The following is a 14172-nucleotide window of genomic DNA, read 5'->3' as shown; positions in this document are numbered from 1 at the left end:
TGTATACATTTAGTTATTATATTATCCTCATCATCCTTTTGTGTAGGCTACAAGTGGATGTGATAATGGCGACAACAGTCATTACTGTACATTAAACACAGCTGCTTATGCTGTTATAGTGAAGTTGATAGTTGTGAAGAAATATTCCCAAATTTTAGCAAATTTGCCTTAACCAAATCTTACTTTGTGTGTCTTTTTTCCCCCTATACCAGGGTGAAGTGTCCATGCATCACTGGGAAAGAAACACCAGAACCTGTGGTGCTTTCGGAAAGTCAACTGTAGCTTTAAAACATTAATTAAATTAACAAGTTCTTAATTTGGGGGGGAAGATTAAATTAAAATGTGTACTATTAAGACAAAATAGGAAGAATAATTAAGAACAAAACAGATGAAGATACCTGTTCCTTATATTTAAGACAATTTACCGAGAAAGTAAAGTTATTTCCGAAATGTAAAAGAGGATTAAACTCCCAATGCTGGCAGAACTGTGAAACTGTGAAAGTGCGCCAATTGTTTATATATTTTTTTTTATTCGTGTAAATCTTAAAGTAAATTTTGGTCTGAATTGTCTCAGTCTATAGAGAAGGTTTTCAATAGACCTTTGTATTTAAAAGAAGATGATATTATACTTGGAAAACCAGCCAAATGGATTTAGTGAAGATGAGAATTAGATTCCTGAAGATCTCAGCATTAAAGCAAATCACAAGAGGGTGAAGAAAGACCACACCATCAGACATAAGAAGCTGGAAAGGTATTATTCAAGAAGTACAACTTATGGAGAGTCTGACTCACAAAAGAAGACATTTGGAGGATGCATTTGAAAAAAGATGGACTTTCAGTGATGTAAAAAATGTATTATATCATGCATAAAGAATAATATAATAATAATAATAATAATAATAATACTAGGGATGTGCAGAGAGCCCAGTATTTGTATTGCATCTGTATTTGTTGAGACAGCAAAATTATTTGTATTTGTAGTTGAATAAAAGTGGAAATAGGCGTAATAATCCTGTTTTTGTTCTTATTAAACCTCTAATTTTAGGATATTAAAGTGTTAAAAATGTGTTCTTCAATTAACTATTGTTGCTAAGGAGGGTTCCCATGCCAGGTCTGAAACCCCGATCTCCCAGACCACGGACAACTACACTAACAACCCAGCCAAAGGGCTCAGCTCCACCAGACACATAGACCTGCAAGTATTTATGAAACAGAGACACAAAGCAGAGAAGAGAGATGGAGACAGCAATGTAACCTTGCTATGCTATGAGTCTAGACCTGTGCGCTGTTATTTGACATGTTTTTTTCAAGTAATTTTAAAAATATTTGTACAAAATAAATATCCATAAAAACCCACTATTTGCGCTTTTCTGAATACTGGATTCGGATTCAGCTCCACCCCTTAGCTTACCTGACCTCCTCCAGCAGGTGAGGGGCCTGAACAGAAAAGGCCCTGTCACCTGTAGTTTTTGGGTTTCACTGAGGAATGGCCAGGAATGACCTACCAGAGGATCTCGGTTTGCATCCAGGCTTGTAGGAGGTCAGGAGGTCAGCTATATATTCTCGGGCTAACTCCCTAAAAGCCTTAAAAGTGATCATTAAAATTTTAAAATCAACCCTAAAACAGACTGGGAACCAATGGAGTGATTTTAAAACCTGTGTGATGTGTTCCCTCTTGTTGGACCTGGAAGTTTATTTAGGTTTTGTTGGATGAGGCATGAGAAGAGTGCATTGCAGTAATCTAACTGGGATGAAATAAATGCATGAATTACTGTTTCTAAGTTCCTGGCAGATAAAAATTTATTTTGATTGATTTGAATTGTTTTTTGAAAATTTTCTGAGTTGGATAAAACATGATTGGAAAACAGAATTAATATGCTGGTCGAAGTTGAGGTGGTTTTCAAAGATAACACCGAGGTTTCCACAAGAGTTACTAATGTTTGATGAAACAGGACCAAGATGGGAGGAAATGAATTTCTGGGAGTCTGAGTCTGGACCTATGATAATAATCTTGGATTTATCTGATCTTAACTACAGAAAGTTTGACGCTATCCAGTTATTGATATCTGCAGTGGGAGCGTGGAGGTTGTTTAAATGATTAGTGTCATTAGTGTCAAAGTAGAGATATAACTGTGTATCATCAGCATAGAAATGGTAATACAGTTCAGTATTGATTTGGAGTGACTGAGTCACATGACATGGAAGCTATTGAAAAAAATGATGAATTTCCATAAAATCGGAAAACAGATGAAAGATTAAAATCCAATAAAAAAATAGGTGTATCTTATTTGTCCAGTGTAGTACTACAGTTCAGTATTGATTTGGAGTCACTGGGTCACATGGAAAAAAACTGCAATTATTTTCTATTCAAATATTTATGTAAAATAAATTAATCACACATTAGCAATCAAAATAGGTGCGCTACATGAGACCAATTTAGTAAAAAAATTTAATCATAATTTTCACTAATATGGGCAACTCAGCACAGAGGTATTGAAAATAACAATGGTGTGATTGTTATTTTCAATACCTCGTGTGATTCAAATTGTAATTTATTGATGGTCCCTAAGTGAAACGCTTGTGGTTCATTCAGAGCGTTAACCCTCCTCTTACGCCAACACTGGGTGAAACTGAGGAAGCCGCTGGGTCCGGAATGATGACTGTCGATTATTTAACTTGAAACCAACTTCACCGCGGTTAACGCAGGCAGGTGATGAGGATTTTTCAAACTAGAGTAAGAGAGGCAGCAGGAGCTGATGAGTCTGTCATCTATTTGGATGCGTGCCAGTGGATAAATAAAACCATAAAAGAAACGCAAAATCCTACATGGACAATCGACTTTTTTTTTTTTTTTTACCTGTGCACAATCTATCCCAAGGTGCGGTCAAACAACCTTTTGGTTTGTTTGATTTTGATTAGGGAAAAAAAAGCCAGTATACTGCTGACATGCCTGTAGGGCTGTGGCTGGTTGACAGGCGAGCTGGGAGGCAAGTCGCTGCATGATTACAGTTTGTCTTTTTTTAACTGCCTGTATACTGTAGAACCACAAAAAAAACATGGTAGAGCTTTCAGTATAGCTTGCTTGTGTAACTGTACAGGACACAGTTGCAAGAACACAGTAGACCTACAGGTAAGGAAGAGGATTCTTGAAGACTGAAGATGAAGGATTATGCTGACAGTATAGCTTTTTTGGGACAGTGGGGACGTTTCCAGCAGACGGTCTTCTTCCTGCTCTGTGCCAGTATCATGCCCAATGGATTCGGTGCTTTTACCCTTGTTTTTGTGAATGACACACCAACGCACCACTGCCTGGTTCCTGACGTCAACCTTACCCAAGACTGGCAGAGTGCTATCATCCCCGTACAGGTAAGTACACGCTGTTCCTTGTTTGCATTCAGACCAAAACCGGTCTGTGCGCTACGCTTCTTATCGGCTGCGAGGAGTGAATGTGGTCAAACTAACCACATAGTCTTCACTCTCGGAGTCTTTTCTTTTGCAAAACCGAAAGAATAAGCGTGAAAACACTTCAAATAAAGTATAAAAATGCGTCTTTGTGATATTGAAATTATTTCCTTGGAATAACTAAATGTTTTAATTAAGTAACACTTTTTCATTTGCCATATGTGCATATAGTTCTAATGCTGCTGTTATAAAAGGTTTAAACAATATATTACACAGGTTAATAGCGATAAATGGAGGCCAAAACGTTTAGAACAAAAGGAGCCTGTCATTTTCACATGTACAGTATTTCGACTACTAAGAAACTGTTTCTGCAAGTCAAACACATCATGCAGTCAAACAGAACATGATCTGTTCAATACTTAAACTTACTATTTGTAAAATAAGCTGGAATTTTAAAGCCATGTAAGTACATCTCTCCTTTTAGGTCTTTACAATACTTTAACAGTTTGGCTTCAAGCTGAATGACCACATTCCAGGATAATTGTTTTTGTATGCATGGAAAGGTACATGTAGAGTAAGGACGCAGTTGTCAGCACTGTATTGTCAAAAGCCTAGCCTTGCATTCAAGTTTTAACATACTTAACACTACTCGCACAGTATCGCACCATACAGAATACAGGGATAAGTTCACTGCAAAATAAATGTATTAATAATAATAATGTTTGTGTCATTGTGACTGTGAGGTGGTGAATGGGAAACTGGAGCAGAGCAAATGCAGCAGATATAGGCTGGATGTGGTCAGAAATCTCTCTGCTCAGGGATACATCCCTGGCAGGGACGTCAACCTCACTGAGCTGGAGCAGGAGAGATGTGTGGACGGGTGGAGCTACAGCACTGACATCTACGAATCTACCATAGTCTCTGAAGTGAGTGATTGAGTGTGTGTGTGTGTGTGTGTGTGTGTGTGTGTGGAAGACTTGGAACGAGCTTCCTGCCGTATTCGGCTGTTACTGTCGCTGCAGCCTTTCTCCTCATCCCACTGTATACAGCGGCAGCCCCTATTCGTAACCCCCCTGGTCTGTTTGTGCATCTGTCTTGCAGACTTTGTTTCCTCTTGATCTTCTAAGCGTACTGACTCTGCATGCGCCTGCCTTCCTGTGTGTGTGTTGCATGTTTTTTATTGCTCTGCAGGGTGTTGTTGTTGAGTCAGGGGTTTTCCCTGTGGCATTTTAATGCGTCTAGGCTCATTTGTTTGTTCTGTACATAGTGAACAGTCAAAGAAGCAACCCATTTTCAAGGATGCCTCAGTGCCAAAATCATTACAGTGCACCAGATAGTTCTTAAATTCACACAGTGCACTGTAAAAATGAGTAAGCATCTTTTCTCACTGAATGGAAGTGATGCAACCATTTAGCGTTACAAAACACATTACAGTCAGTCAGCACACCCGGACAATGCTTCCTCATTGTTGTACCTAAATGACACATCTCTGAAAAGAGTCTCTTCACAAGCAAATGTAAGTATTGATATAGCTATATGTTCACTTTATTTAGTTTACTGTTTACACTATAGACTGCGAATCTCAGGGGAGATACTGAGTGTTGTTAATGAGATATAATTATGATGCACTGCCTTCAAATTGTGAGGCTACTCACAGTGTTCCAGTGTACGTTAACTACAGCAATAACTATAATTAACTTGACAGTCTGTAAAATCCGATGTGCTGTGTAGCGGTTCACTAGCTGCACATGAGAGAGACACACCCTTTGCCGTTTAATGTGTTTGCCTCAGTTATTCAGCCTGACCAGTCATTTTTGTCTCCCCATTGCTGACATTTCTGTGATATGATTTGCATGGTTTTATTTAACTATCAGCTGTGGTGCACGCACTGTGTAAGACAATACAGAACCACACAAAAGAAGTTCCTCAGATTTCCTTGTAACAAGATAGGTCATCACATGGCTCAGGTAGGGACGCTAAATGGAAAATTCTGCTAAAGGTGCTATTACAAATGGAGATGTTGTGTCACCACCACATATAAAGGTCAGAAGATGGCATTTAGCACTAGAGACCTTTAAAGGGATGATGCAAAAAAAGAACAGGTCAGCAGGCCAGAGTTCGTGCACAAAAAAGTGATATTTATTAGTAAAAAATATTAACAGAACAGAGGCAAAAATGAACCCCGGGAAATTCAACATAAATAACTTTTAAGCCATAGCAACAAACAATAAAACCTGCAGCCTCACAGCAAGCTGACACCTACTATCCTCCCTATTGACCACTGAATGGCATTTTACCTTCTCAGCCTCACCTGACTGGAATGTACCACCTGCTCAGGTTACCACAGGGTGAGCTAGACTGATACCACACTTTCAAAACATAAAGAACAACACTAATGTAGAATTTCTGTCACTGCTGACAATCACACTTCCCTATGGTTACACACACACACAGCTATGAGCGTGCCCAATTCTACAGAAAGTTATTTACTACAGGACAGTTCTACCTATCCTCCCACATCCTAACAATGCCCAGTTCCTCACTGCTAAGAGGATCTGATGATACAAACCTGTTTCCACTCCCTGACTGAGCAGCTGATCCACCCCCCACAACCCAGACAGAACAACTGAAAACCTGTTCTTGTAGCCTACCATTCTCCTTTTAAACATCTCCTTTAGCAGTGATAGAGAATTCAGTCAATTCCTCTTTTAGGCCTATTAAAATACAAAACTAAACTAAACTACCATCTCATTGACTTTGCTTTCCACCAGTAGGTTAGTTGTCTGTAACTTCAGACTGGGATGATGCACACATATTTGATATATAAGCAAGGAGCTCACATATCTATACTTAAGACAATGTCACCGGGTGGAGAGGTTGGAAAGTCAGAAAGTACTGAGAGGTGAAGTAACGCATTGTTGGTTTAATATTTAGTATATGTAGAAAATATTCATGTATAATAACACCAATTCATCCTTTAAGCATAATCAGACCAGACCAGATTCACCTTAAGGGAGAGGACAGTAGAATAAGTGCCATTTAGAACCAGCAGCAGAGCAAATAGCAAATGCATTAACTCAATAACATCAACATGGACTTCTTCAAGTCCACATATTTCATTGTTCAGCTGTTTTGCATGGATATATTCCAGTTTGACCTGGTGTGCAGTGAGCAGTGGAAGCAGCCGTTCACCTCCACAGTTTTCTTCCTGGGAGTTCTTTGTGGATGCTTCTTCTCAGGACAGCTCTCTGACAGGTACAGCTCCATGTGGTTTATATACAATGCATGCAGTGCTTGGAAAAAAGTACTTTTAAACCTGTGGTTACTTTTTTATACAGTATATCCTATATACTGTACAATAGTTACTGATTGGTTTCTGACATACTATTGATACTGAACACTACACCACTCATTTAAGATCTTGTTGTACCTCCAACTTTAAACAATTGGTTCATTTGATACTTAGAACATAATTTTACATTGAAAAAACAAAACAAAACATTGTGTATATCATTATACAGAATACAAAAGATGACTTTTCTTTTGTGGAGATGTTGTTATTGCATTAAACTGTTTGGACCTGTTGTGTTTTACTGTACATACAATACCATGTACAATGCATGAGGCCATAGTTGAATATTGTTCTATATTTAAGCATAATGTTTGGTGGCTATTTTCATCCAAATAATTTTAAAGTGCATTTAGTTCTCATGTGATGAGCATGTCTGTGTATTATGTTCAGTATACTGTATGTATTTCGGTAGCACAAAAATGTTTTTTTCTTCTAATTTTTCTTGCTTCATGTAATCATTCGACTTCTCTCTACAGATTTGGAAGGAAACCTGTTCTTTTTGCAACTATTGCAGTTCAAACGGTTTTTACCTTTATTCAAGTCTTCTCCTCTTCATGGCTTATGTTCACCATCCTCCTCTTCATCAATGGTTTGGGACAGATGTCCAACTTTGTAGCTGCTTTAGTGCTGGGTACATATGAACATCTCATTCTGTAATTAATGCAACAGTTTTATAAATTTGTCAGTTTTTGAATGCATGCAGATAGTGTAGATAACTACGTTTGTCAAAAATACTGTACATATCTGCCTGCCTTTCACTTATTCACATGTCCCTCCATTTTTGTTTCTTTCTCTGTCTGTGCAGGCGCTGAGATCTTGACTGGCAGTGTGCGGATTCTGTACTCATCTATGGGGACGATGTTAGGCTTTGCCGCTGGCTACATGATACTGCCACTCTTAGCTTACTTTTTAAGGAACTGGAAATCTCTCCTGTTGGCTTTGTCTGTGCCTGCCCTGGCCTACCTCCCCTTCTGGTGGTGGGTTGCACTCATTAAAAGAACACTCACATTGTTACTGATGTTGTTACTCATAATTACCTCACTACGTATTATCATACATTTCATGTTGTTTGTCTCTTACTAGGAGAGTTTAGTGTTTTGTCAGAATGAAAAATCATCATAAAGTTGAAACCAAAGAGTAAAGACCTGAATGTATGAAGAATGTTTGACTGACTTGCAGACTTCATAAATAATTATCCATGACTATGTTTCTGCAAAAACAAGACATAGTTGAAAGGTATGGATAAGCAAGACAAAGATTACAAAATAAAGGCTGCACTTGTTTTATATCTTTTCATTCTCACTTAAGATTTCCCAAAAAATGTGCATACTTTGACATACAAATGTCAAAGTTAAGTTTTGTCTTTTAAGTCCGTTTCATCAAATCTGAACCTCTCTCTCTCTCTCTCTTTCTCTCTCTCTCTCTCTCTCTCTCTCTGTTGATTACTGAGGCAGGTTCATCCCAGAGTCTCCTCGGTGGCTTCTCTCTCAGGGAAAAGTGGAGGAAGCTGAGGCCATAGTGAGAAAGGCTGCTAAGTGGAATAAAGTTCAGGCTCCACAGGTTGTCTTTGAAGATTGTAGTGTAAGTTGACTTTGACTTATATAAAAGACACACTTTTGGCCATGGCATGGGACATTGTCTTTATAATGCATTTCTTGCCCTTTTCAAGAGACAAGTGAAAAATTACGCAAACAACAATAATAAACAACATATTCCTGGGTAAAACTTTAAGTGTGGCACTCATGTTTGAGCAGGAAGCTCCCATTCTTTTAATACAGATGCCTGTTGTTGGCACTAAAAAGCAATTATCTTATCACTGCCAGGCATGTTGAATTTGGTGTAAACAAAACACCTAGCTCAGACTTGATAATTTATTATTCTAAATAATTCACAAAAAGGAATGTGGATGTTAATTTTGACACATCTAAATTAACTCTTTGATATGTATGACCTCAGATTAAACAGTTGATTAAATGTCAAAGTAAGTACAGAATATTCTCAGGTGGATTTTTAGAACATCTTACAGTACATAGATGGGCTTTTGAGGTTTAAATGACACAAGAAACAAAATAAGAATGAGGTTTTGTTATTTTGCAGGCTAATGACACAAAGACTAAAGAAAACTATGATATCTTCGACCTGCTGAGGAACAGCAGCATCAGAATGACAACACTAATTCTCTGCTTTGTGTCGTGAGTAAACAGTCAATCCTCATAAATTCGCAATGAAATCTTTTTGCATTATGAACAGTTACTACGATGACCAGGATACCACATTGCACTGCACCTTACAAAAACATGAGTGAATGGACAAAAAAAAACACTGCAAAGACACAAAATATAAGTCAGATTGAGAAAAACTTTCAACAACCATCATGGCATACAGAAACACACTGCAAACACAGAAAAAAGAAAATATAAATGCTGAAAATCAGTTCTACTGCCGATCTTGTAGTGATACCAGCATTAGTTGAATCAAGAAGATTCAATGTAATTAGTTTATAAAATTTTATAATTGTTCTTTTTTGCTAGGAGTGAAGGACAGATAGTGGGCTAAGGTCCAGTGGTCATGGTCTTCCACTGCAGCTACAGACAGTTTGTGACAATAAATGGTATTTCTATGCAGATTTCTATTCAAACATGTCTGCCCTCTGTATCGTTGTCCTGCCCAGGTTCACAATGATTACTGGATACTATTGCCTGTCCTTCAACACATCCCAACTCCATGCTGATCCTTATATAAGCTGTTTCATCTCAGCGGCTGTCGAGGTGCCAGCATACATTTCCAGCTGGCTGGCGCTGCGTTACTTTCCACGACGACTGTCTGTCATCAGTACCTTGCTCGTTGCAGCAGTGTCATTGTTCTTAATTCAGCTAGTGCCTCAAGGTAAGAAGAAAAAATATGCTTAGAAATACAAGAGACTGACTGAGAGTTCTCTGACATAAGGAGCAAAGCTGAAATCATAAGTGGGAACACTAGGACTGTATTCACAAGTATTTTTTATAATAGTATAGTAAAATAGTCACATAACTAAAAACTTATAGTGACTTGATCATTTTTTTAATGGCAAGCAACAGGAATTCATAATACATCCTGCATCAGAAAAGTGGAGTAGACACGTACATCCCATAAACAGGTGCTGGACCAAAGAAACAATGTAACAAAGAAAGACGAAGGTCCACACACTGTCGTTCCCTTAGATGCAGTTTATTGAGACATCCACCAGTGACGTTTCGAGCTACATGCTCTTCTTTGGACACTTCGATAAACAGCATCTAAGGGAGCTACAGTGTGTGGACCTTCATCTTTCTTTTTTACATCCTACATCAGTTCCTTGAATCATCATGAGTCATCCATTAGTTATGGTTACTCAAGTGTGTGTTTTGTAATGCAGACGTTGGGGTAAAGATCTCCAAACACTGAATTACATGTAATTAATCAAGTGCTCAAAACTTTATCAGGGTTTTTATGTACTTCTATTGTGTTCTATTCAGTTCAAAAACAAACAATTTCCTTTTCCATTAGGCTTATCAAATCTGTCTCTTGCACTGGAGATGCTGGGTAAATATTCCATTACCACTGGTGCCTCAATGATGTTTACCTATACAGCGGAGCTTTACCCGACAGTGCTCAGGAACACAGCGACAGGAGTCTGCACTACTGTTTCCAGACTGGGAAGCTGCATTACACCTTTTTTGTTGGATATGAGTGAGTAAAATGGGTTAAGATATTAATTCCCCTGAATCCAGACATTCTGTAAATACACGTTTACAAAAGACCCAGATCTTTCCTCGTCTTAATTTTCTCTTCTCCTTGTACAGGTACATATTTTAAGTATCTGCCATATATTACAATGGGGACTCTGGCTGTTATGTCTGCCTTTGCTACTCTCTTCCTTCCAGAGAGTTTTGGACGACCTCTACCTGAAACTATTCAACAGATGTCTCGGAGAGGAAGGTGGGTTTCTTAAAATATACACGATTCTCCAGGGTAAAACTCATGATTATATATGAAAAGATGATATAGTGTAAGTCCAACATTCACTATAGAAAAAAAAATCTGAATATGGTAAAAAGAAAAAAAAACCACCTTCATGGACAGATTTTATTTAATATTTAGTGTGTCCCACTAGTTACATATATTTAAACTAAGGAGAATGAAGCTGATAAATGAATCTGCAGATAGCATATTATAAGAAGACATATTAGTAAATGGAATTTAAAAAAAAGAAAATTCTATAAACAAATAATCTTACAATTTCACAAAAAACTGTTATTTACTCATAATTCTGGGTTTTTTTTGCATAGCATACAAGCAAATTTAATTTATTCAAGGTTTCCAATTCAACAATTTATGAAGTTGTTTTAATTGACCACTGAAAGAGTATTTTTATTTTAAGTGGATGTGATAAAATGACACCAGTCATTGTAGTAAATGCAGCTGCTTGTTAGGATGATAATAAAGTTGATGACAGTGAAGAAATATTCATGCTTTTTTCCCCCTCCTCTTAGTAGCCCCACATTCAATGCAAAATACTAAAACAAATAATGTTTTGTTTGTTTGTTTTTGTCTTTTCTCACCATAACAGGATGAAGTGTCCATGCATCAGTAGAAAACACACCCCAGTGCCTGTGGTACTCTTGGACAATCCTCTATGATTATCTAGTGTATGCATATAGCTGAGATGTTGGTCTTGCTATTGAGTATCATTACTATTGTTTACATACATTATTACAATTTTTATAAATTTAGTAAGTTTTTCACTGAAAGTGAACCTATAGTTTTCTTTTTATTACATTTAATAACATTACTTTATTCTTCTCAATGGGGTGTAACTTGAGAAATATTACATGTGACCATTTTGAAATAAATATTTTGTTATTAGGATAAAGGTTTATTGTCTTAGTCTGTTGTTCTTTATCTGTGTATACAGGTATGAGTTATCTTAAATGGCAAAGATTAATACAGAATATTCATTAGAAGCTCTTAATAGGTTTTAAGTGTCAAACAAAAGATTGAAGTGCTATTAAAAACAAAAAATATAAGTACTGGCTCACATACTGAATAACAGATAAACACATTACATCTGAAATAAGCATGTTTTTGGTAAGATAAATAAATATGAATATATTATAGTTTCATGTAGACATGCATATACACACTACAGGTATGTTGTCTTAAATCTGAGGTCATAGTCTTTCATCCAACAAACTCTCACCTGCCTGTTTCACAGTGAGCTTGGCTGCTCGAAATCTTCAGATCACTGTTTTGATGTTCAAGTGAAGAATGTTGTCCAGTCATGCTTCACTCAACATAATCTCCAAAATCAGATCCTTCTTGTCTACTACTGATTTACAGAAGGTCATACATTCATTTATTTTTTAGACAACTGCACTTTATGCTGGTATCAGTCATAGCTCCTTCCACTGCTGCTACCTGAATTTTAACCTTCATTAAGGTATATGAACACATTACTGGCTGCCTGATATTTTCTGTATTTATTTTAAAATTCTACTGATCTCTTTTAAAGCATTAAATGGCCTTCCAAATTATATCAATGATTTGTTGACTCCCTACGTGTCTGGGAGTCTCCCAGGCACATAGTCAATAAGTTGTCATCCACAGATCTGTGGATGGAGCTTTGCTGGTTATTCTTAGGTCTCGATGACCGAGCCTTTGCTGCTGTTAAAGCCCCCAAACTGTAGAATTCTGCCTATTGTGATCATACAGGCTACATCTTTAGCATCTTTTTAAATCTCGTCTTAAAACATTTTATTGGAAAGTGTTCATGAATATTTAATATGTTTCTGGGTTTTATCATCCTACTCTGGCCGTTTTATATTTTTATTTAACTTTATTTTGCTGTTGCTGTTATTTTTTCTTTTTTTTCTGTAAAGCACTTTGTAACTTTGTTTAGCAAAGTGCTATAATGTTTATTATTTACAGTATATTTATGACTAGATGATGGTTGCAAGATGAAAAGGATCACCAAAGTTGTTAGAATTCTTCATGAGGGGGACATGAATGTCTGTAACAAATATCATGGTAATCCATCTAATAGCTGCTGAGATGTTTCATTCAAAATTACAATTGTCAACCTCTTGGTGTCACTAGAGGAAAAGTTTTGGGACCACCAAAGTCATTAGGATTCATTCTCTTGGGACACACAGCTGTCTGCACAAACTCTCAGTGCAATCCATTTTGTGGTTGTTTAGATATTTCAGTCTTGACCAAAGTGGTGGACCAACCAACAGACATACTGACATTGCTGTGCCACCCAATGAGCAAATAAACACCTTCAGCTATATGAAGAGGTATCTGGTGCAAAACTAAACCGTAATGAAACAGAAGGAGTCTGGTTTGGAAGGGAAGACACATGACCTGTGATTAATGTCCATGATAGAAATGACATGAAGAATTTAGGTGTACAAATAAGCAATAAAAATTTCTCTGAAAAAAACTGTGATGGCAAGGAAAGGGAGATAAAAGAGGAATTACAAAAATGGGAAAATAAATCAAATAGTTAGAAAACTAGAATTTTGATTATAAAGACTTTTGTCTTATCCAAATTGTTGTTTTTAGCTATCTTCTCCCTCCCAAAGAGCAATAATAAATGCATACAAAATAATCACTGGACAAAGTTATATTTCAGTGATCAAGCAAAAGTTCTAAGTGTACCATGGAAAACCCTAAAAAATGGAAACAAATGACTGACTATGAGATACATTTAGTTACTTATAACATATGGCTTTTGTCAGGGTGATATACTGTAACCAAGGAAACAAAAGGCGCTTATAGCAGCAGTCACTGAGTGACTGTATGCAGAAGAGAAACATGTTCACTTTGTTCATGAGGCTGGAGAGTGCATGTCCCAAGCATTTTTGAGCAGGTATGATGACGACTCCATCATAGATTTAGAAAGACACCTGTTGCTAATCTGTGATCTTATATGGTGACTGTTTTAAAAGTACCAGCATTTTTTAAAAACGGACTTTTTTAGAATTATTCTTAATTACACTGAATTATTGCCTCTATGAACGTTGTCCATGGGATATACTTTATTTTTACTATGTTGTACTATAATATTATTTTACTGATTGTTCTTATCTGACTTTGGCTGCAGGCCAGGTTAATTTCTTTGTTAATGGAAGCCTAACATAAATAACTGGTCAAAGTTATCATCATCTATTGAGTATTTTATTACCTTTGTAATCTATAACTTGACAAAAAAGCTCTAAAAAGCAGAATTGGCTTTGAGAACTGTGCACAAAATTCCTGCTAGGGCTGTGCAATGCAGCTCACCCTGCGCAAAGTTTTTCTGTCTGGACAGACACCTATCTCTAACAACTAGCATGAGGGTGACTACTGACTTCCAGCTTTTGTACAACTTACTAAGGACAGGACCTGATGTCAAAAGA

The 14172-nt window shown here is 37.0% G+C and overlaps 2 protein-coding genes across 15 annotated transcripts in view; both read left to right on the top strand.

Moving 5' to 3' along the window:
• The window catches only part of LOC121910067 (solute carrier family 22 member 5-like), a 99736-nt gene extending 98821 nt beyond the window's left edge, over positions 1-915 (top strand). For all 12 annotated transcript variants that reach the window (XM_042431034.1, XM_042431031.1, XM_042431033.1 and 9 more), the window contains one exon: positions 213-915. In XM_042431034.1, coding sequence (XP_042286968.1) covers positions 213-282 — 70 coding nt within the window. In that variant the 3' untranslated portion in view covers positions 283-915. The remainder of the gene's footprint in view (positions 1-212) is intronic.
• Positions 916-2609: 1694 nt separating this feature from the next.
• LOC121910070 (solute carrier family 22 member 5-like) lies at positions 2610-11605 on the top strand. Of its 3 annotated transcripts, none has more exons than XM_042431047.1 (11): positions 2610-3366; positions 4146-4328; positions 6554-6657; positions 7231-7385; positions 7560-7731; positions 8209-8335; positions 8852-8946; positions 9426-9640; positions 10280-10462; positions 10576-10711; positions 11343-11605. In XM_042431047.1, the coding sequence occupies exons 1-11, from the start codon at positions 3160-3162 to the stop codon at positions 11410-11412; spliced, it is 1647 nt and encodes a 548-aa protein (XP_042286981.1). In that variant the 5' UTR covers positions 2610-3159; the 3' UTR covers positions 11413-11605. The 3 variants fall into 3 exon arrangements, with proteins under 3 accessions (XP_042286981.1, XP_042286982.1, XP_042286980.1); XM_042431048.1 differs by having other exon boundaries at positions 6530-6657; positions 10657-10711; XM_042431046.1 differs by having other exon boundaries at positions 6530-6657.
• The last annotated feature ends 2567 nt before the right edge of the window (positions 11606-14172 follow it).

This window comes from Thunnus maccoyii, chromosome 13, assembly GCF_910596095.1.
Source record: "Thunnus maccoyii chromosome 13, fThuMac1.1, whole genome shotgun sequence".
Taxonomy (NCBI): Eukaryota; Metazoa; Chordata; class Actinopteri; order Scombriformes; family Scombridae; genus Thunnus; species Thunnus maccoyii.
Note: the sequence above shows the minus strand (reverse complement) of the source record. Positions and strands in the feature narration are given on the sequence as shown.